At 31.9% G+C, this 23,269-nt stretch overlaps 2 protein-coding genes across 3 annotated transcripts; both read left to right on the top strand.

Moving 5' to 3' along the window:
- The first annotated feature begins 2,650 nt into the window (after window positions 1-2,650).
- Window positions 2,651-7,230, top strand: LOC124457558. 2 transcript variants are annotated; one of them, XM_047007791.1, is made up of 3 exons: window positions 2,651-2,715; window positions 5,027-5,336; window positions 6,199-7,230. In XM_047007791.1, exons 1-3 carry the CDS (start codon window positions 2,696-2,698, stop codon window positions 7,015-7,017), a joined length of 1,149 nt encoding a protein of 382 aa, XP_046863747.1. In that variant the 5' UTR covers window positions 2,651-2,695; the 3' UTR covers window positions 7,018-7,230. The 2 variants fall into 2 exon arrangements, with proteins under 2 accessions (XP_046863747.1, XP_046863748.1); XM_047007792.1 differs by having other exon boundaries at window positions 2,660-2,715; window positions 5,023-5,336.
- Window positions 7,231-17,645: 10,415 nt separating this feature from the next.
- Window positions 17,646-18,359, top strand: LOC124457157. Its single transcript, XM_047007440.1, has one exon. The coding sequence runs from the start codon at window positions 17,646-17,648 to the stop codon at window positions 18,357-18,359; it is 714 nt and encodes a 237-aa protein (XP_046863396.1).
- The last annotated feature ends 4,910 nt before the right edge of the window (window positions 18,360-23,269 follow it).

Here is a 23,269-nt window from a genome sequence, read left to right as displayed (position 1 = left end):
GGTATAAAAAACGATGAAAACACGTTATGTCGTATCACGTTTTCATACGGTAAGAAAGGCTGGAATGAAGCAGATTTAGTTAATGCAGCCCATGAAAATGCACTAGTTTTGAAAGAGTTCACTACAGTAGCAGTTTCACTAATTGTCAGTTCTATCGATATCAGAGACTACATGTGTAAAGATTGCACATTCTCTTTTTTTAAAATAACCAAAATATTTTAATAAAGGCAACAGCCAGGTCTAATGTGAAGAGAATCTGAAGAGTTCTCAATTATCTAGTAATGGCAATGATGGTGTCTATTAAGGAGAAGATAATTTTGAATATTATCTATAAAACAGAATGGGATTGTGAACTAAATGTTATAACAGTAAACATCAATGCTCATCGTCAGGAAATGTAACGACAGAAATATGGTTTGGTCAACATATTAATTTCAATTAGCAAAAAAAGTGAAGAAAGGGGGCTTGAGGATGCTTAACTCATCCCAAGCCACACAAATAATGTCATGAGAGATGAAACCTCAAAAAAATTTTTACGTTCTGAAAATTTATTACTTACTTATATAATAGTAGATTGCATAGCATGCAATGAGCATGTTAAATTATTCTGATTACTAAATAAATTCCTTATTTTGTCTAATATACTAATTGCTTTACTAAAGAACAATATTTTAGGTGCCATGTTTGTCCAAAAATCAAAAATCGTTAAGCGCTACATAGCCCCCCCCCAAAGCTTAAAGAAAAAAGATGAGATCAATAAATAGTAGAATTCACTCCCACCTAAAAAATTTAATCTGCTAATACACACTCAAAATTTGTTTCATGCACAACATTTTAAATTTAATTTCGCTTTTGAGCAATACTCAATAAATTATCAACTCACACTATTGTGTTGAATTTGAAAATCTTTGTTTGCTGTTGAGATGGGCGGGGGCATGGTATAGCATAGAAATATTTACATAACAATATATAAAACTGTGCCCTCCCGGCAGTGCCTTCCCCCCTCCGACACGCTTGGATATGTGTCCGTAGGAAATTTTGGATGGTTGTCGGAAATTTAAATAGCTATATTTGATGAAAGCACCTCAAAAGTACTGATTTAGTGTAATGTGTATGAAGATTACGAAAATCAGACAAGCTTTTCTGCTGAGCTGTTACACATTCCGGAAGTCACGCATTTCTCATTATATTGTTACGTTAAGGTACCTAAGTTTCAACGTTGCACGTCTTTCATTAATTGCATCTAGTACTATAAATAGAACATATTCACAAACGGTGTAAGCGTTCAGTAATAAATAAATATACGTGGCTAAAACTTATTTTAACCTTGCCTGTTTCTTCCGCACACGACAAAGGGTCAGTTTGTTGTTTATAACGTATCAAAACTATTGGCGTAGCACATCGAAAGAAAATCGATTGTCCAACCTTGCATGTAAAACCATCAAAAGGGAACATGTTTCGTCTGTAGCACTGAGGGAACTTCAAAAACCATTTTTAAATGCAGGGACCTGGAGAGAACTTTTTAAACCATGAGTGAAAATTATATTATCGAGCAAAGTTTTCACAGAGAGTTTTTAGTTACAACTGGCTCTGCTTTGTTTTTTTCAATTCTTCCCAAATTTCCGACTCATTGTTTAATATAAGATGCTTAAAAAACGAAGAATAAATAAAAAACATAATTTTGGAGTTGTAGCTAGTTATGAAATTTTGTGATCCATGCTGTATAATCTTTAGCATTGAAACTTAATTGTTCGACTGTCCATCTTCCATATTCCGGGCCTGTAACCTGTAAACTGAAATGGAACAGTTGTGTTAATTGAAAAAAGAAATTTGCATTTAGATAAGTGACAATACAACTATGCGGATTAACTAATAACTAGGTGCTGTTCGATATAAGACTCACAAATAACTGGAGATTTTTCGATATACGTTTTGGTTACGTGTCACTCTTATGTCGTTATGTATCAACAATAACAATGCATACCTTGAATATACTAATACATCAATATGTAAAGTATTTCAAGTTTTATTACCGCTTATGTATGATTATCATCTTGTTTTTTTTGTATAGTTTGACTGAGCGTCAGAAATATAATAATATACGTTTGGTTAACATCTGTTATATTTTCAAATATTTTCGTAATTTGTACATTTTTCTACAAAAGCACGTACAAAAGACTAAGATAAAGATAGAACAATCCTTGACAGATCATATAGTTGTCGGCGATCTCTGCACATACAGCGTGAACTTTAAGTATTAATATTTTATAAAGGCAATACAGTTATCTGCATCAGAGCAATTCATTTTAAATAGATAAATATAACTCTACCAATAAATACATTTATTCTTTGATGCAATCTTTGCTATAAAGACATTTGCTACATAATATCCTTTTATAAAGCTTATGCATAGTCATCCACAAAAGTTCTAAAATGATGTCTCATAAACGAAATAAAACTTATCAACAATTACACACGTATGTTTTACTTTTTCATTTCCGCTTTTGAGTGGTAACTTGCGACACGTATTTTTTAATAAAAGAACATTAGCAAAATTTAAGACATTCTCAATTCGCAGGTGGAAAGAAAAGTTTGTTTACATAAGCGCAATGATGCTTATAAAAACGGCAGTGAGGACATGAAACAATTGAAAAGTAAGAGAAGACGGAGACAACATATCAAGAAGGCATTGCATATGATATCAAATGTACAAAGGTAATATCATTTGTACAAATATATTTTTCACAGCCCAATATTGCACTAGTATGTATAAAATTGCCGATTTATTTTGCAAAATATTTAGTGCATGGTTCATCTGTAAATTGTGAAATTTTTTTCGCATATTTCTTAAAAGTCACTATCAAACCACATCCAAATGCGTTTATTTTGTTTGTCACTGTGTTACTAGCTTTTTTTTCCATCTCCAGCAATTCAATTTGTACTACCAAAAAGATTGTCAGTTAAAACGTCTCTCATTTTTCAATTCTATAACATATTGAGGAGTCTTTCTGTTTATTATTTTCATAAACATGGTTAGTATAAAATCCTGAACAATTAGAAAAACGTGTCTGAAGCTATCAGCACGCAAGATCTGCAAATAACTTTTAGTGTATTAGGTAGTTGAATTTCTAATAGCTTGTCTGACGGTAAATTTTGGCAAATGACTAAATTTCTCTCATCAAAACAATATATTTAGTGCTCGTTTACCATCTTTTCCCACTGAACACATAATAATGCAGTGAAATATACTACTTATGATGATGTTTTGTAATGTACCTAAGAAGTAGGTGGCCATCTGCAAGTCTTATTAACTCTTTAGGTAGCAAATCTTTTCAAAAATTGAACGCCATTTTCTTTGTTGTTTGATGCATGGATGTGCTACACTTTCAGATTTAAAGACTTATATCCAACAAATTTTGCTGGCAGCTGCATCAGCTTTAGTTTGCAAACTTCACAGGAGCATTTTGAATTGTCGTAGTCAGGCTATGTCAGTATTTATCGATAAAAATATACTTTTTTTTCAGTTACTTAGCGTTAAATGTTCTTTAGAAATTTCTTATCAATAGTATTGTTAAAAAGGAATTTAAATTTGAATTAAGATCCTCTAACAGAGGACGTCTAGGTTTGATACTTGCAAAAGTACAGAGGCAAACAAAGTTCTTCTTATCAAAATGCTTAAGTCAAACTTCGAAAAGACAAAGAAGGTTTCCAATTTTTTCGCGTTTTTTCTTAAAAAATCAACCCAAGCCTTTTTACGTTTCGTAGCTTTTGGTCTATGTTATTTGCATAAGGGATTCTACGAAGAGCAAACTCTTTCTTCGAATTTAATGGTTTGAACATGTAAACACGACAAGTCTGTGTGGCATCTTATCAGAAAATTTTTTTTTCAGACGCTTAAAAAATTTATATCTTATAGCGTTGATATAATGCAAACGTTATCGAATAACACAAATGCGCCCCCGATGTGACTTCACGCATGCCATTCGTGAATTACCAACCTTCTCATTTTCACGGTCATTAGGAAAAATTGTTTAAAATCCGCAAATTAAAATTCGCTCAAACTCCATGAACATGAAATTTTTCAGTTATGAAATATACTGTAAATTTTCTTAAAAACCTGTAAACTATTATAATATTATCTGATTAAAATTATGTCATGGGCACTTTATATTTTTTTGTTGTCTTTAAAAAATCAACATAATATGTCTCCCAAGGCTTAGTGAATTTCCAAGATTATCAAAGACTGCCCACGTGCTCATCGTATGACAGTAATAAGTAGGTAATTCCAACAGTACTTTATATTTATTTTGATATCTCAATGTGACAATGGCCCGTTTTAATGCTTCGAACCTGATTTGATAAAGAAGTTACACATGTTGGTACAAAACTCTGACAGCTATCTACTGCTTTAGGCGCCATGTTGCTGTAATTTTGATACGAGGTTGTAATGATTATTTATATATCGGATTTTTTGCAGGTTTTGAATCTGAATATAACAAGTCAAAAAAATTATCCCGTAAAGTGGTATGGAATCCTATAATTTCAAAAAACGTGCCGTTTTGAATGATAAATGCGAAATCCCATTCGTCATCACGACTACTGAATCCTCCGGTCAGGCACAATTGCCATTGATATAAACAGGTTTAAAAATTGAACTTGAGAACAACAATAAAAAAATTTACGATTTTACAACGCACCATCAAAATACACGCTCGTATGATGGCCGGTATTAAGTATTAACAAAGACATGCTGCCAAGCATTCACACGCTCTCACATACTTTCTTTAATCTCATTTTATTAATGCGTTTATACAATTTGATGAGCGTATTTTTATTTGTATGTATGTGTGATTCTTGTAAACCACCTTTGAAAAAAGTTATTTTCGCGCTATTCGTTTATTCTAACTTCATTTTGATGTAATTGTACATTATAGTGTATGGAATTTTTTAAAACGTTTTCTTGACATAACAGTAATTTATCTATTGTATAAAACGAAGCACTTATACTCATTTTTTCTTTAGATAGACATTCATATGAAATGTTTTTTTGGATTCTTTTCATCAACTTTTTACGTCTACCTGATGTTGTCTTTATGAATGGCAATGTCCAACTTTATGCTCGCCATGGGTCGCTGCCATCAAACTTCATTATGAGAAACATCACTACTTCAAAGATTGATGAATGTCTACAACAATGTTTAAAAAATTGTTCATGTTTATCATTTCAAATTTGTGGTACGGCGTGTCAACTTCTTTCAACAACGATAACTGACGAGACAAGTAACAATGAGAAAAGTCAATGTCAACATTTCACAATGAAAATATTGAATGAAAAGGTGAAAATATTACATTAAGATAAAAAAATGTTCACGTGTAAGAGTTGTTGCTGGATGATAAAATAGTTAAATGAGGAGTTCTTGTTATGTTGTTTTTTGCTGTATGGCTGTAAAGACTAGCATCCAAATCAATTACTTGCAACTAAGTTTGGAAAAAACAACTGTGAGCATTGCAATCTTAGAAACAACTTATTTAAAATGCTGTGAGCAAAATTATAGCCCGATCTTCAATTAAAAAAGTTATTAAGGATTTCAAAAGCTTTGAATTTATTAGAAATTTCCTACATTGCCTCTCAAATTATGACATGAGCTAAATCTTCCGTTTTTCATTAGAAAATATATGTAGCATTGTTGTCATGGAACTGCGTGTTGCTAAGTACATACATCAACAAACGTAAACAATATAGTATTAAGGTAGAGGTATTGCTGCTTCTTTCCAGTCATCAGTAACAAAAGCAAAGTGATGCATTAGCGGATCCAGCGTACCTCGAAAGAAATTATAGCTGGTCACATTTGAATTAAAATTACTTTCAAAAAAATGCTATATATAGGTTTTCAATTTCAAAAGAATATAAATTAACCAATGAACTTGTTTATTACGTGCTTAGGAATGTAAATAGAGTCTAAATAGCACTGCAATAATTAATTTTTAGGTACCCTATATATCCGCCACTCAAAGAGATTATATAGATTAGACCTGAACGTCATTAAAAGTATATTTCTTTCTTTATATATGTAAATATACACGTGCAAATGGTAACTACAGTTGTTTACATCTCATTGTCACGTTCAGGTACTTAAATACTAAAAATAGTAACCTATCTGCAAAATTATAACATGTGTATGTTTTTTCTCTTTCGAGGATAATTCAAGCTACCCCGACGGCATATGTCATGTGAAAATAGATTGCTGTTTTACATCAAATTACTGCAATAACAACGGAGAATGTCAACTATCTACCTCAAGTTCGAGTAAAATGCGCGCCTTTTGCGAATGTAAAGAAGGATTTGTAGGTAAACGTTGTGAAGAGAAAGCAAAGTCTTGTCAAAATTTTCTTGGTCGTTCAAATGGCTGGTATCAAATATTTGCAAATGAAAATAAAATGGTTAAAGTTTACTGTCAGTTTGATTCTGCGCATGTTTGGACATTGGTTATGTCTTACAGCTTTAAATTACGTGTTCAATATAGATATCAACCATATTATAAAAACTTTCCTCGAAATGAAACAAATGAAACATGGGAAGATTACAGACTTTCTTTCAACGCAATAATGAGTATAAAAGAAGGCGGAAACACGTTATGGCGTATCACGTGCTCATACGGTGACAGAGACTGGAATAAAACCGATTTGGTTGTTGCAACCCATGAAAATGCACCAATTTCGAAACAGAATAACAGCAAAGCCGTTTGCCAAAATGTCAGTTTTATCGATATCAAAGGCTACAACTGTAAAGATTGCAGCATTCCTTTCTGGCAAGATGACGCACAAATTTTTCATACAGACCTTAGCCATAATTTGTGTAATACGATTCTGAAGAATTTTCAATCATCAGTTTGTAGCGGTAAGGGAGGAGAAGATAATTTTGGATATTATGTTTGCTATGACACTACACATCGTTGTGCATCGTCAGATAATGCCACAACACAATTATGGTTTGGTAAACGCATGAATTTGAACTGATAAGTACAATGTACGATTCTTAAGTTAAGCAAATAAATAAAAAAGTTAATTGGACGTTGTTCACATAAAAATTTCAAGTAACTACATCTACTTTTAGAAGAGACAGGCATTATTTAAAATATTTAGTCAATCATATTATTAGAGCTAAGAATTCTACTTTGCCAGTGTAAGTTTACTGTAGACATAAATATTTAATAAATTATACGGATTGAAGAACAGACGAATTTTGAAAAAAATTGAAATAAAAGATCGAACAGCTACTCTGGCTTTTAAGTCAAACACAAAAATTTTGTCTGACCCATAAGCTTCTACAGATAAATTGATTAAGAAGCTTTGTGTTTTTTTGTTTATTTTTTCTTTAGCGAATTCGAATTGTACCTGTCAAAAAGCATGAGTTAATAGTTTCAAAAAAATCTTTGACATCATAAGTTGGTTTTTCAAAGAGGAAGATAACCATAGTTCTTTATACTTGCACGCACAGAATCGCACAGAATAAAGATTAAACACAAGGGTCTCTTTTGCTGAAACATTAAATGTTTTTGGCTTAGCACAGGTTATGCTGCGCACAACGGTTGACAATATTGGTGAAGCATGTCGTTAGAGTCGTCATTTCTTTCTAATCTTTAGAATAATACGAAGTCATTTCTTAAGCGAAAATATTCCAGAATTCATTTTTTAAAAATGACGTCATGTAAATTTAAGGGTTGGAAGCAAATGACAAACCCTAATTAAACGGCTGGAATAATTGCCGATGTAATTTTTGAGAGAGTGTTCCGTATAATAAATATTCTGTTCTTGCACAACTTTAATAGGTCAGAGATTTGTCAGGCGGAAAGCAAATTTTCAATATGAACATAATAGCCCAACATAAGACTTTTAAAAAAGCCATCACAATAATAAAATAGAGAAGGATTTAATAATAACGTTTCGTCTTTAACTTAAGACATCTTCAGATTAATTGAGTTAATTTATAAATTACATTGGGCTATTATGTTCATATTGAAAATTTGATAGGTCAGTATTAGAAAGTAAGCTTGAATAACCCATGTCATGGTATGCGCAACCCCCAGTCTAAGTTGTTCCTTTATATGATCTGCGCATGCGTGTACGACAATGGAGTGTTGAGCACGAAGACACTACGAGCTTAGAGGTGTTCTACTGAAAATCAATGATTTTTATGTTTTGAAATACAATTTATTTGACGTAGTTTATCTTCCATCAATTAAGTAGAAATTACTTGAAATTTTTTTAATTTTTGTCGTGTAGAAACACTTTATTTCTTGTCTATTTACGAATGCAAAAGAAAAAGTATTAAAGAATAATGATTATACAGAAGGGGCAATGAATTGTGCACTCCATCCCATGGTCACCATTATTCCAGCAAGATGCTTTGGGTTTTTCACTTGTCTTAGCAACTGCATTAACAACAATCCTTTATAACTTTGTACACCACTTAGCTTTTTTCTGTTCATATCAACCTATTCAGCATTTCTTCTTTCGGACGTTTGTTCTTAAATTATATTTACGTGTTTTTATGACACTATTATAATCTGAGTGGGAATGAATGCAAAATTTTGGGAAAAAATGAATTGATACCTGATTCCAAGTAATATTGAAAATTTTCTGCAGTGCCGTTACTTAACAACAATGCAATTTAACATAAATAATATGAAGAAAGTTGAGGAGCTTTGGCACATATAAGTGTTTCTTATTAACATATAAGGGTGGTCTTTGTTATCTCTTAATGTTTCACTGAAAATTTTTATGACAATATGATATCTTTTACATATTTGTAAATGTAGATCGTCAAGGTTAGAAGAGTCCTGAGAAGGACTGTTGGTATTGATGTAGACTGACGTTTCGACAGCCATAGTAGTAGTCCTTTTCAGAGTCAAGTGTGGAATGAACGTCAGTTTAGTAAAATTTATTATCTGATTCTTACGTCATCGTATTGTGTCAACGGGAAATGTGTGAGTGTGTGGGTTTCAATTGTTTATTGTTAGTGTGGTTAGTCTAAAGTAGTGTTAGTTAATTGTTTTTTTTTGGTATTGAGAGTGAGTCCTTTTTAAGGTGGCGGTAATTGTTGTGATCTGATCAGGGGTTTTTGTTCTAGTTTGGTATAGTAACTTTCTAATGAATGTCGTTGTCTGTAGTCAGTGCTGTAAGTAATACATTTTTACGAGTCCCAGTCAATGTTGTGGTTTGTCAGTCGGTGATATGATTGGTCTTGTCCTGTTTCTTTATAGCTCGTTTGTGTTCATTAAGTCTTATATCTATGTTCGTGGTAGTCTCCAGACATAGGAATTGCTGCAGTCGTTCGTCGGGTTTTTCTTTATCCTTGATCATCCTTAGACCTTCTTTTGATGGACACGGAACTCTTCTCACATATATTCCACAACAGAGGTGCTTCACTTAACCAATGCTGGGATTGTATAGACGACATAACACTGCCAATTCTCAGAACCATACGATATCCATGAATCATGTACAGAGATCTTAATAGAACTCATTACAGTAAATTCCAAGTATGCACTTAATGTTTTAGCTCCGTTCAAATGTGTGTCCAATTTAATGACAAAGGACAACATGTCTATAAGATTGGACAGTTACAGATTGGCTTTCAGTTTGTAAACCTCATACCCCAAACTGTAGTTATAGACTAGCAGTTTGAAGTTTGACGTCTAAATTAAAAAAAATTAGTTTGGTGTTTACCGTAAAAGTTGCCCTGGCATAAAAATTTAAAATGGCGTCAAGAACGCAAACATATTTGACCATTTCTAAGACAAATCTGTGTGTGTTTTTTTGTTTTCTATTTTTTCTTATCATTTTAAACATAATTAAAATTAGCATGTAAAAAGCTCTTTATTTATTACAAACATTTTTTATCAGAGCAGACTTCAATAAAGTTTTTGACCTTATGCTGAATCATAGTACGAGCTAAGAAGACACAAGTAGCGAAAGTGAAGATGACTTAAATTATTGCTTTTAGACAAGATGTTGACACCAAAACGTCGATTGAGTATCCATATCATCGTCGACGATTTAAATGAATTTAAAAGTGAGCAATGGTTTAGGTTTGCCAACTAAAAAGCTATATATTAATGACTTTGGCTAGGAGACTAAAAGAGAGAAGAATGGTAATTTCTTCGGTATTTTCTATTTCAAGATTTTAGAAAACAGACAAACAGCGATTTTGCTTTGTCTCAACGAACCAAAAATATACTAATTCATGATCTTTTACTGTCATAAAGCCCGGCTAGCTCAGACGGTAGAGCATGAGACTTTTAATCTCAGGGTCGTGGGATCCATTTGCAAGAAATTCAATAATACTGTGACGAAATTCTGTTATTTTATCTTTCATTTGATGACGAGCAAAATAGTTACTTTGCAAAAACGTAAATATCACTGATATATTGATATAACTGTTTGCAAAACGATTAGATTTCAATTTAGAAAGTTCACTTTTTTGAAAAAATATCTCTTATTAAAATTTCTTTCGTTTAACAAATGACACATGGCCTGTAACTTTATAATTAAATGTGGTATTAAAAGTTAGATTGTCAAATTGTTTATCGTTCCTTTCACCATTATTTAACATTCCAGTAATGAATTAACTTTTTATTATATCAAAATAAAAACGTATATTGCACATTTTAACCTAACGTATGTAAATGACAAATTACTTTTTAATTGTTTGTCGTTATTAAATAAAAATTTATATAAGAGGTACGTCTTGCAAATTTTGATGAATTTTATAAATGTAAGCAGCTTTTAGAAAAAAAGTTAAATTATTAATAAGCAATTTATAAACAAACACGAGGTCTTTACTTATAAATTTGAAACAGAAAGAATTTTGCATATACTGAGCACGTAGAGAGAGAAACAAATTTTGTTTTTTTAATCCTCCTTGCTCCTTTGAACGGGTTGGCTTTCCTTTTTCTAGTTTTCGTCAGTAGAACTAAATCATCCTAAATTATAAATTCTACATAAATAAAGTGATTTCTACTTCTTCTGCTTCAACTTGCATTGGAATTTTTTTTTTTACTTTTCATCTTTGATTTACAAAGTATGTTTAAAATTAAACGTAAATTTCTATAACGGAAAATAATGGACAAGTGAAATATTTTCTAAGGCAATAAAGGCCAGACATTTTGCCAGAAGAGACGCTATAATAAATAAGATTATTTTACAAGTTTGGTTAGTGATAGCTTGTCTTTAAAATGCTTTTAAATTTCTTGAGTTTTTCTTTCACAAGTTTTTGTTGATAAGTGGGTAGCGTGGCCGTATGGGTTTGAATCCCATCGCTAACACCACGTCTTAAATTTAAGTCTTTACGTGAAATAAAAAGGATGACAATTCTTAATTTTGCACATTTAGAGCATTTTAGTTGGAGGAACTTCTGAAATAGTGAACTGCAATTACAAATACAAATATTCTGTATTGGAAGATTTTGACACTTTATGCAATAAATGGTCGTTTTAAACACTTTTTTTTGTATTTTTCTACATAAACAAGTGGCAAGTAAATTTTAGGGGATGTTTTCGTGTTCTCTAAGAAACTACCTTAAGGATAAGTGTCTAATGATTACAACATAAACAGTTTTTCATTTAGATATTTTATTTAGAATGGTGATAAGGACATGTCAGATTTTTATCAAATTAGGTAACATATGTGGACAGTATTTTCTCATATGTGACCTGCGTGTAAAATATATTTTCAGATGTGAACTGTAAATGATTTGAATTTTACATATGTGAAATTATGTTGCAACATGAGGTTGTATATTATCAAATATAAGTCACATGTCAAAAATAATCCACATATAAACAACATGTAACTTTCTATTTCTTTTGTTTAACCATGTGTGTGGTAATTATCCAAATGCCAAAAGCATGTAATAACACATAAATCACATACGTTCAAAAAAATCCACTTGTGAAACACATGCCGTTTCTATGAGTTTTTTTCATTAGGGGTAACATTCTGAAATATTGTCCATGAAGCTTCAATCGCATATAATTTTTTCCATCTGTGACGAAAAAGCATAAATTTCTTTCGCATTTTATAGTACTTTCTTTTAATTTTACTAGCAATTTACTTTTAAAGAACATTATCTTCCGACAAACTTCTTTAATTTCATAATTAGATCTTAGGTAGTGTGTCCGTGTGGTCTAATTCACGGGTTTTAAGCACCAGTCATATAATTGGCACCGGATCAAATCCAATTGCTTCCAAAAACCTACTTACATTAGAATTTTTTATTCAGATTAACAAAAATAACCAAAACTGTCTTATATAAGAATGAGAATAAGCTTGACTGACAAAAACCACGAGAAAAATAAACTCACCTTGCGCAAACGTATGTATCAGTGATACAGTCATACTTTGTCTAGTTAGTTTTCTTGCCTCCATTATACCACAATGCTATGAGAACCATTCAAACAGTTGTAAGTGCAAACAAATTGACGTCACATTGCTCAAGTAATGCAATATTGCCGCGTGCAAATGGTGCAATCAGATTACATTTGAGAGCAGAATTCAATGTAAAATTACGGTCGTAAACAAAGTTTAGAGACTTTTTAACTTTTACAGACGATAAATTTTGATAATTCCATATAAAACTGATGTCAAAAGCCATTCGCTTCATGTCACCTTGAAGCCATATGACGTCAATTTGTTTGCACTTAGCTCTGTTTGCATGCTTCTCATAATTTTCCGGTATAATGGAGGCAAGAAAACTGATAGACGAGGTGGTTGGTATTGTATCGCCATTTGAAACTTTATGACTGAATACAATGAAAACTAAAATTGACTTCATGTGATCTCCTTTAAAAACTCAACTTAGTTTGCTACTTATTTGTTATTGTATGAAATCGTAAATTTGCCAATCTTTTCGCAAAATTGTTTCCTGGACGAAAAACGACTATGCTTACACATTTTACTGAGTCGGTAGATAACAAAGAAACGATCACCCCAAACAGTACCCATGATGTGGAGCAGTGTTTGTTCTGATTTATTTTCTGACAACATGGTTGCACAGAGGATCTGAAGCATGGCACTGTGCCAATATCCTTTCATATATGAATATAAATATGAAGATATTATTGAGCAGGCTAAGTCTTACAACAATAAACTTAGGTTCAACATACAATTATTAATTGCCTTCCCCATCAAGTTATTTTTGATCGGATGTAATTTTATGGATATAAACACAATGTAAATGCACATACGCATGGCGTGTACCCAGTGTTGCCAGATAAAATTTTAAAGTATTCATGCTTGCTTTCGTCAAAAGTTCACAAAAATGGCAAAAAGCTCATATTACATCTAATCTTTAAGATCGAAAGTTAACGGACTAAACCGAAAATTCTCAAAACACCTGGAAAATTGTCGAGAACAGTCGGAAATTACCAGAAAACATCGGATTACCTTGAAATTTAAAAATCGTCGTTGTTTTGAAAGAATTGTCGAGGTATGAAGATTTTCCCCTTTCATTAAACTATATTTTACCTATGCTTACTTGATGAAAATGATGAAAATACAAAAATTTATGAAATTTTGAAAAGCTCACAAAAAGTTTACAAACTTTTAATGTTCATAAAATGTTCACGAAAAGAGCAAAAGTTCACAAATCTGTGAATTTTTTCACGATCTGGCAACACTGCGTGTACACGTTTAACAGAAGTCATTTTTATCAATTCTCTCCTTTGTTTTTGCGTCAGCACAAATTGATTAAGCATTTCCGCGATTTGGCCAGTTTATAACCGGGAAATAAGTGGCAATCGCTGCAGATAAAACGATCGCTTTCAGAAGTCTCCATTTTAAAAAATCCACATTTTAGTACCTTATCCTAAAACGCATTTAAGAGAATATTTAGCTGTTTAGTAAATATACTAAGCATATTCGATGGTATTAGTGCAGACAGAAAGCGCGAAAATTTATACGTTTTGAAGCAAAAATATTCTATAGTGTGGACGTGATCTTTATGTAAGTATCTTTACGCAATAAAAGTATCTCCCGCTGAGCAAATTTGTTTCATATAGACCAATGCTGTTCTTTATGCCTTCGGCAAATTATACATACATATAAAATGTGGCATCTAAAGTTTGCTGCGTTGCTGAAATAAGGTCGCTCTTAACCTACAATGACGAGCTTGCTACTTACTTGTAGCAATCTTTATATGATAATTATTTCAGATACTTTGGTTTAAATTGTATCTCTTACTTTGAATTACCAAGTCTTCTTTATATAGCATTATCTCACCGACTATTTGTTTAATTGTCCATCCATATAATCATATGGCAGCCCTTTAATGCTGTAGTAGTTTTTTCATAAAAAAGCACAATCCGCTTTTTCATAAATATTGAATATAGCATAAAATTATGACTGCGATATTGACATGGTAAGACTGTTGTATGGATGCCTGTCTAAACTCTAAGAAGAGATCAGCTAAAATGTTTAAAACCTAGCAAACTCTGCAAAGAAGCTAATCAATGTAAATAATTGTTAAAATTTGTTGAGCAGCTTGAATAGTAAACAATTTACAATAATCCACCTCACATTACAGAATCCTGCTCGGGAGCACGGCCCACAAATGAAACTTTGCTAAGCAGAAACCTACAGTATGCGCCAGGTGTAACAAGCTGCACAAGGTAACTAAGGCCAAGTCGATTTCCAACAAAAGATTTGCCTTTGTGCTAAAGTTTTACTTTTGATATATTTGTAGTTTAAAATCATATCAACTTTTTGCTTTCGCAATCACTTGTGCGAAATGTTGAAAACGTAAAAATCGAAAATGGTAATAATTCATGACTTATGTTTCATTATGAAGATAAGAATTAGTTAGATAATGAGAATATAAATACAAATGTTTTGCTTCTTTCATGAAAATATTTTACGAGTAGTAGAATATTTACAGAAATTTATATGCTGTTAAAGAGCATGAACTTGAAAATAATGATCAACATTTGTTTTGGGTTAATAAATCTAAAAGCGAGTATAACTTAATTAGGTAATCAATATTTCATTAAAAAACTTCCGTGCACATTTTTAAAAGCATTTAAAAAAATAAACAATGAGAGTTTCGTCTTATAAAATGTACAAGATGCAACGCATTTTATGAGTGATTTGAAAAATCAAAATATACATAATTTTTTAGTGCGGACATTATATGTTGAGAATTTTCTTCTGTTTTTCAACTTTTGCTGTATTAAAAATATAAATGAAAATCGTTGATGACAAGTTAAAAATCGGAGTCAGTCTTTCATTTCATAATAACTGAGCATTTATAAACTTTTTATTTCTAGGTTGAAATTTATGTAACAATAAACTATTGGATTGCTGTACTCAAACTATTTTGCGTTCTTCCCATTATTTCTACTAACTACCAAGTGGAAATAAAAAATCGCCTAGGAAGGCTGTCATCTCACTTCATTTTAAGAAACATCACTACTTCCAGCATTCATCATTGTCTGCACAACTGTTTCGATGAAAGTTCCTGTTTATCTTTTCAAATTTGTGGTTCAGTCTGTCAACTTCTTTCCACTAACACAAATGAAAGATCTTTAGAAGAAGATGATCAATGTATTTATTTTACCATGAACATGTCTAGTATCGAGGTGAGTTTTTGAGGTAAAAATATTGTTACGTCTGGCATTTTGAAAATAAAAAATCGACGTTACTCAGCTATTTCTCTAATAATATTTCCATTATGGTAAAAATGAAATCACTCTAAGTATTTGTATTCATATTTCTATTTAAGTTAAGGGACTGATAATGAAAAAACTTTTGTTTTCAAACTTTCAAAGGCAATTGCAATGATATTGGAGGCTTAAACTTGCGTATCTATGCTGTGCCAAATATCCCAAAATTTTGTTAGCTTGAACAATAATTTTCATCTTTTTAGCTTTATTTGTTAAAACTTCTTGTTAGTAATGTTATTTATGGGCATGCGTAAATTAGTTTAAAATGTTCTTTCGGAAACAAAACTATACACTTTAGAAAAAAATATTTCCAACTTTTGTTCCACAAGTCCTTACAAACCTTGCAAGCCTTAATTGAGAAATTTAGGGTTGCTATATATTTAATTTTTTTTTATATTAATAGTACCGTCGCTAGGACGTTGATTGGGTTTTAGGGTATTTATATTACTTCAGGAAGTTGTACTGGATTGATTTCATTTGCAATCCACTAGCCTTTCTAAAAAACAAGAGGCATTATTAAACATATGAAGAAACACCTCCCCGATTAGTGATCTAACCATGGCACTGACATCTATATAAATCTTGCGAACAAAAATATTGCTTAACAAATATTGATAGTAGAATAAACAAACGTTGACGAAAAACACCGTTTTTTGCGTTCGTTGCTTTCTTAAAAAAATATCTTTAAACTTTTACTTTTACTTCGTAATGTTAAATGTCTCAAGAGAAAAGTTCACACGTGAAACAAGTTCATATGTGAAATTTAAACACGTTCTATGTGAAATGAGTTCATATATGATTTGTTTGACTAACAAATATATTTCACATATGAACATAATTTTTGTATAAACACATTCCCATATGTATACACTTTTCATGTGAAAAATTTCACAAATGCTAATAGCTATAGAAATATACATGTACTTAAATGTTACACTGTTTCCCTGAACATTCTTAGCGGGCAGATGATATTCTAGATGTTACTCATGCAAAGTACTACAACTAACTTCTATTGCATTGAGTTTGACTGTTGAATGAATAAGAAAATGTTTGTCAGTGAGTTAAAACAAAAATCGCGCGTTTGCATTATGGAAAAAGCAAATTCAATCCTAAAATAACATTATTAACTGAGGTAGAAAAACATCATTTGTTTTAGTCAAATTTGACGGGTGTAAAGTTGATGAACTATTGTCTTGTACGTAGGAAAGCCTTTATCTTTCTGAATTAGAGGAAAAACGCCAGAAAATCAAATAAATATCTAAGCTGCACATGTCTCAATGCAAAATTCACATATTTCATCAATATGTTTCTAACGCTTTGCATTTATGACGGAATGCTAGTATTTTTTTGAAAATTTACATTTTGTTATTTACTTTGAAATTTCAAATTATCAACAAAGTTAAACAATTGATTTATACATTTTAGTGATAAAGTGTGGCAGTTAAATAGCCGAGACAATGTACTCCAAAGTAAATACACGTCACCATACCTCAAAACGTAGTTGTTAACGAGGATTTTTAAAAATTTTATTATGATTTTTAATCGCAATTAACCAGCCGCAATGAAATTTATAGTAAAAAGGTACTTTTTGTCAGGTATTTCCCTTTTTAGATTTTTCTTTGTTTTATGTTTCTATCTAAAACACAAAAGAATGTTTTATGCAGTACCGTGTTTTGAAATTTAATGAAGATATGGTCTTCGCACTTTGCTGGACAATTTAAGCAATTTTCTCATGAGCCTGAAAAATTCAGGTGACTCAACGGGATTCGAACCAATAAAAAATTTATTACTTCTTAAATTAAGAATGTCGTTTTAATTTTTTGTTTCTCTTGCTAGTTCAAGTCAAAATATTGTACAGAAAGCTTCCGGTTATCATCGTATTGCTCTAATAATGGTACGTGTCAAAAATCAGCCTCTCCGTACCCTATGACATGTAACTTTTGTGAATGTAAAGGATTTGTTGGTAAACGTTGTGAAAAGAAAGCAAAGTCATGTCAAAATTTTCTTGGTCAGTCTGATGGCTGGTATACAATATTTACAAAAGAAAACAATGTGGCCAAAGTTTATTGTCAGTTTGATTCCGTGAATATTTGGACATTGGTTATGTCCTATAGCTTTAAACTACGTGCTCAATATAGACTTCAACCATATTATAAAAGTTTTTCTCGAAATGAAAAGTATGAAACATGGAAAGATCACAGACTTTCATTTGATGCAATGATGAGTATAAAGGATGACGGAAACACGTTATGGCGTATCACGTGCTCATACGGTGACAAAGACTGGAATAAAACAGATTTGGTTGTTGCAACCCATGAAAATGCACCAATTTTGAAGCTGAACAGGAAGGAGTTTGTTTGCCTACATGTCAGTTTTATCGATATCAAAGGCTACAACTGTACAAATTGCAGAATTCCTTTCTTGCAAAATGACAAACATATTTTTCATACAGGCAATATCCATGGTTCAATTATATGCAATCTGAAGAATTTCAAATCATCAGGCTGTAGCAATAGTGATGGTAAAAGAGGAGAAGATAATTTTGGATATTATGTTTGCTATAACACTACACATCGTTGTGCATCATCAGATAATGCCACAACACAATTATGGTTTGGTGAACGCATGAATTTGAACTGATAAGTACAATGTATGATTCTTAAGTTAAGCGAATTGATAAAAAGGTTAATTGGACGTTGTTGACATAAAAATTTCAAGTAACTACAGCTACGTTTAGAAGAGACAGGCATTATTTAAAATATTTAGTCAATCATATTATTAGAGCCAAGAATTCTACTTTGCCAATATAAGTTTATTGTAGACATAAATATTTAATAAATTATAGGGATTGAAGAACAGACGAATTTTGAAAAAAATTGAAATAAAAGATCGAACAGCTACTTTGCCTCTCAAGTCAAACACAAAAATTTTGTGTGACCCATAAGCTTCTTCAGATAAATTGATTAATAAGCTTTGTGTTTTTTGTTTTTTTCTTTAGCGAAATGTACCTGTCAAAAAGCATGTGTTAATAGTTTCAAAACAATCTTTGACATCATAAGTTGGATTTTTTCACAAAGGAAGTTAACCATAGATCTTTATACTTGCACTCACAGAATCGCACAAAATAAAGATTATACAGAAGGGTCTCTTGTGTTGAAACTAATGGTGTTTTTGATCTCTGCTGCGCACAACGGTTGGCAATATTGGTGGAGCATGTCGTTAGAGTAGTTACTTCTTCCGAACCTTTAGAATGGTACAAAGTCAATGCTTAAGCAAAAATATTCTAGAATTCTATGTTCAAAAATGACGTCATGTAAATCTAAAAGTTAGAAACAAGTGACAAATTCTAATTAAACGGCTGGAATAATTACTGACGTAAGTTTTGAAAGAGCATTCTGTGTAATAAATATTTTATGCTTGCACAACTTTAATAAGTCAGTATTAGAAACTAAGCTTAAATAACCAATGTCATGGTATGAGCAATCCCCGAGTCTGAATTGTTCTTTTTATATTCTGTGCAAGCGTATAAGATGACTTAATGTTGAGCACGATGAAACTACGAGCTAAGAGGTATTTTGTTGAAAATCAAGGATTTTTATGTTTTGAAATACAATTTTATTTGACATAGTTTATCTTCCATTGATTAAATAGAAATTATTTGAATTTTTTTTAATTTTCGTCGTGTAGAAACTCATTATTTCTGATCTATTTACGAATGCAAAATAAAAAGATTATCAAAGAATAACGACTATACAGGAGGGGCACTGAATTGTGCACTCTATCCCACGGTAGCCCTTATTTCAGCATAATTCTTTGGGTTTTTCACTTGTTTTAGCATGTGTAATAACATCAATCCTGTATAACTCTGCACATCACCTAGCTTTTTTTATTCATATCCAGTACAACCTATTCAGCACTTCATCTTTTAGAAGTTTGTTCTTAAATTATATTTACGTTTTTTTAAGACACTATTATAATCTGAGAGGGAGTGAATGTTAAATTTTGGAAAAAAAATGAATTGTTACCTTATTCGAAATAATATTGAAATTGTCCTGCAGTGCCGTAACTCAACAACAATCAATTAACATAAATAATATGAAGAAAGTTGAGGTGCTTTAGCACATATAAGTGTTTCTTATTAACATATAAGACTGGTCTTTGTTATCGCTTAGTGTATGCACTGAAACTGAAAATTTATAATGCAACATACTATATTTTACATGTTTGTAGATGTAGATCGTCAATGTTAGTAGAGTCTTGAGAAGGATTGTTTTTTTTGTTATTGACTGATACTTCGACAACCTTAGCGGTAGTCATCTTCAGAGTCAAAAATCTTCAGGTTGTCGAAACGTCAGTCAACAACAACAAAAATAGTCTTTATAAGGACTATATTAACCTGGACGACATACATTTACAAAATGTAACCATACTCTCGGTTCAAACCATTTACTTTATTAACCAAATTTGTTATCTGGCTCTTACGTCATCGTATTGTGTGAACAGGAAATTTTTGAGTGTCTGGGTTTCGATTGTGTATTGTTATCGTGGATTAGTCTAAAGTAGTGTTAGATGCTTGTTTCTTTTTTGTATTGTGAATGTATAGTTTTTAAGGTGATGGTAATTGTTGTGATCTAGTCAGGGGTTTTTGTTCTAAGTTGGTATATTAACTTTCTAATGTAAGCCGTTGTCTATAGTCAGTGCTGTAAGTAATACTTTTTGCCGAGTCCCAGTCAATGTTGTGGTTTGTCAGTTGATAATGTGATTAGTCTTGTCCTGTTTCTTTGTAGCTCGTTTGTGTTCATTAAGTCTTATTTTTGTTCCTGCCAGTCTCCCCCATATAGGAATTGTTGCAGTCGGAGCAGTTTATTTTGTAAACTGCACCTTGTCGTTCGTTATGTTTTTCTATATCCTTGATCATCCTTAGACCTTCTTTTGATGGACACAGAACTCTTCTCACATAAACTCCACAACAGATGTGCTCCACTTAACCAATGCTGGGATTGTATAGATGACATAACACTGTCAATTCTCAGAACCTTACGATGTCAACGATCTCTGCCTTTCCACTGAATTGTCCTTCCAAAATTCATATTACCGACAAATCTCAGGAACACCAATGGGTTCTCCTTTATCCACCTTCCTTGCAGAAGCTGTTATGCAACACCTTGAAAAGCGGTCAGTCACCAACAACACACATCAGACTATGGAGAAGATTTGTCGACGACATCTTTGCTATCGTCGAAAAAGACAAAACAGAACACATTCTACACACAATAAACAACACCACACAGAACATAGCTTTTACCAAGGACAAAGAACAGAACAAACAACTTACCTTCCTAGATATTCTACTTACCAGATCACATGAAGGCACATTAAACACACAAGTATACCGCAGAATTACACACACAGACCAAATACTCAATTTTAAAAGCAATCACCCAACACAAAACAAAATGAGTTGCATACGAACTCTCTTTAACAGGATTAAAACTCACTGCAATACAGAAGAAGCCAAGAAGAATGAGCGTAACTACTTATTCTCTATATTCATAAACAACAATTACCCACGAGACTTTATCAAAAAAGTATTAAACAAAATACACAACAAACCGCAAACTGAAAAACCTAACGAAGATACAGACGAACCAGTAAAAATAGTGACATTACCATATATAAACGGAACATCAGAAATTACATCAGGAGTACTCCGACCACTCAAAATGAACATCGCACATAAACCAACACACCAACTCAAACCATACTTCACTAAACATAAAGACCGAGCAACGACATTTGACACAACCAACGCCATCTACATCATACCGTGTAAAGATTGCCCCAAACAGCACATAGGACAAATATCGAAGAAAATTGAAACAAGACTCACTGAACACAAGAATACCATCAAACGACGCGACCCAAAATCACTACCGACAGAACATACCTACGATACCAACCACACATTTGACTGGACAAAAACACAACTTCTTGGATGCGCACATATAAAACACGCACGAGAATTCAAAGAGGCATGGTACAGCAAAGACAAAGCACAATAAACAGACATAATTACATCTCCATCATCTATTCACAACTAAAGAAAAAACCAAAACAGCAAACTAATAACACAACGACTAAAATAAAACACTCAAATTTCATTAACGCAATCCATACACCCGAAACCATGACAACGCATCTTATACCATCCAATAATATCAACTCAACTACTAACCAACCAATCAGACGCCCCAAACGCCTACAAAATCTTTGTAAATAATATATTCTTACATTCTGACGAAGGCACCGAGTTGAAAGCTTAATAAAAATACAAAATAAATATCCAGAGAATCCTTAATATTATTATATATATGCCTGGGTTACCAATTTTCAAATTTAAATATGTATATAGCAATAACATTAATTTCTTTTAAAAGTGAGAATGTCATATTTGTGGACATATATTTCATTCTCATTTCAGTTAAAGTCAAATTATTGAACAGAAAGTTTCCATATGAAAACGGATTACTGTCGAAGGTCATCGTATAGCTATAACAATGGTACGTGCCAATAATGAAGAACATCATACAGTAAGACTTGTTCCTTTTTTGAATGTAAAGATAGATTTGTTGGTCAACGTTGTGAAAAGAAAGAATGTCTTTTCAAAATTAATTCGTATGTTCAAATGACTGGTATAAATCATTTAGAAAAGAAAACAAAATTGGCAAAGTCTCCTGTCAGTTAGTTTCTGTGATTGCTTGAACATTGGTTATGCCGTAAACTTAAATTACCCTGCTTACCATAGATATAAACTATACTATAAAAGATTCCCTCGAAATGAATCGTTCAAAATATGGGAAGATCACAGAGTCTCATTTAATGCAATGATCAGTATAAAAAATGATGGAAACTTGTTCTGGCGTGTCACGTGCTCATACGGTGAGAAAGGCTGGAATGAAAGACATTTAGTTATTGAAAACAAAGAAAATGCACCAGTTTTGAATGAGTTTACTACAGTACCAGTTTGCCTAAATTTCAGTTATATCGATATCCAAGACTACAACTGTAAAGATTACATCATTCCATTTATTGAAAATAACCAATATATTTTTTATACAGACCATAGCCATGGCTTATATGGAGAGAATCTGAAGAATTTTAATCATCTGGTTATAACAATGATGGGGTTTATGGAGTAGAAGATAATTTTGGATATCATATATAAAACAGAATGTGATTGTGATCTAAATGATATAACAGAAACATCGTTGCTCATCGTCAGGAAATGCAACAACACAACTATGGTTTGATTAACGTATTTAGTTCAAATTAACAAAAAAGAAACCCAATATTCCTGTTAAAGCTAATTCAACATAAATTGTATATTCATCGTTTGTCATTAGAAATTTAAGTAAAAGTTTTCATTAAGTGCAAACTTTTCTATCTTTCACCTCTTTGTCATGTTAAACAAAAGAAAAACTGTTAACAAAGAAGTCGGAAAGTAACGCAAATTTATTCATTAAAGTTATTCATCAAAAATTGTTTGTCGG

This window comes from Xenia sp. Carnegie-2017, unplaced genomic scaffold, assembly GCF_021976095.1.
Source record: "Xenia sp. Carnegie-2017 unplaced genomic scaffold, XeniaSp_v1 HiC_scaffold_6, whole genome shotgun sequence".
Classification (NCBI taxonomy): Eukaryota; Metazoa; Cnidaria; class Anthozoa; order Malacalcyonacea; family Xeniidae; genus Xenia; species Xenia sp. Carnegie-2017.
The sequence above is the reverse complement of the archived record's forward strand: the minus strand, read 5'-3'. Positions and strand labels throughout refer to the sequence as shown.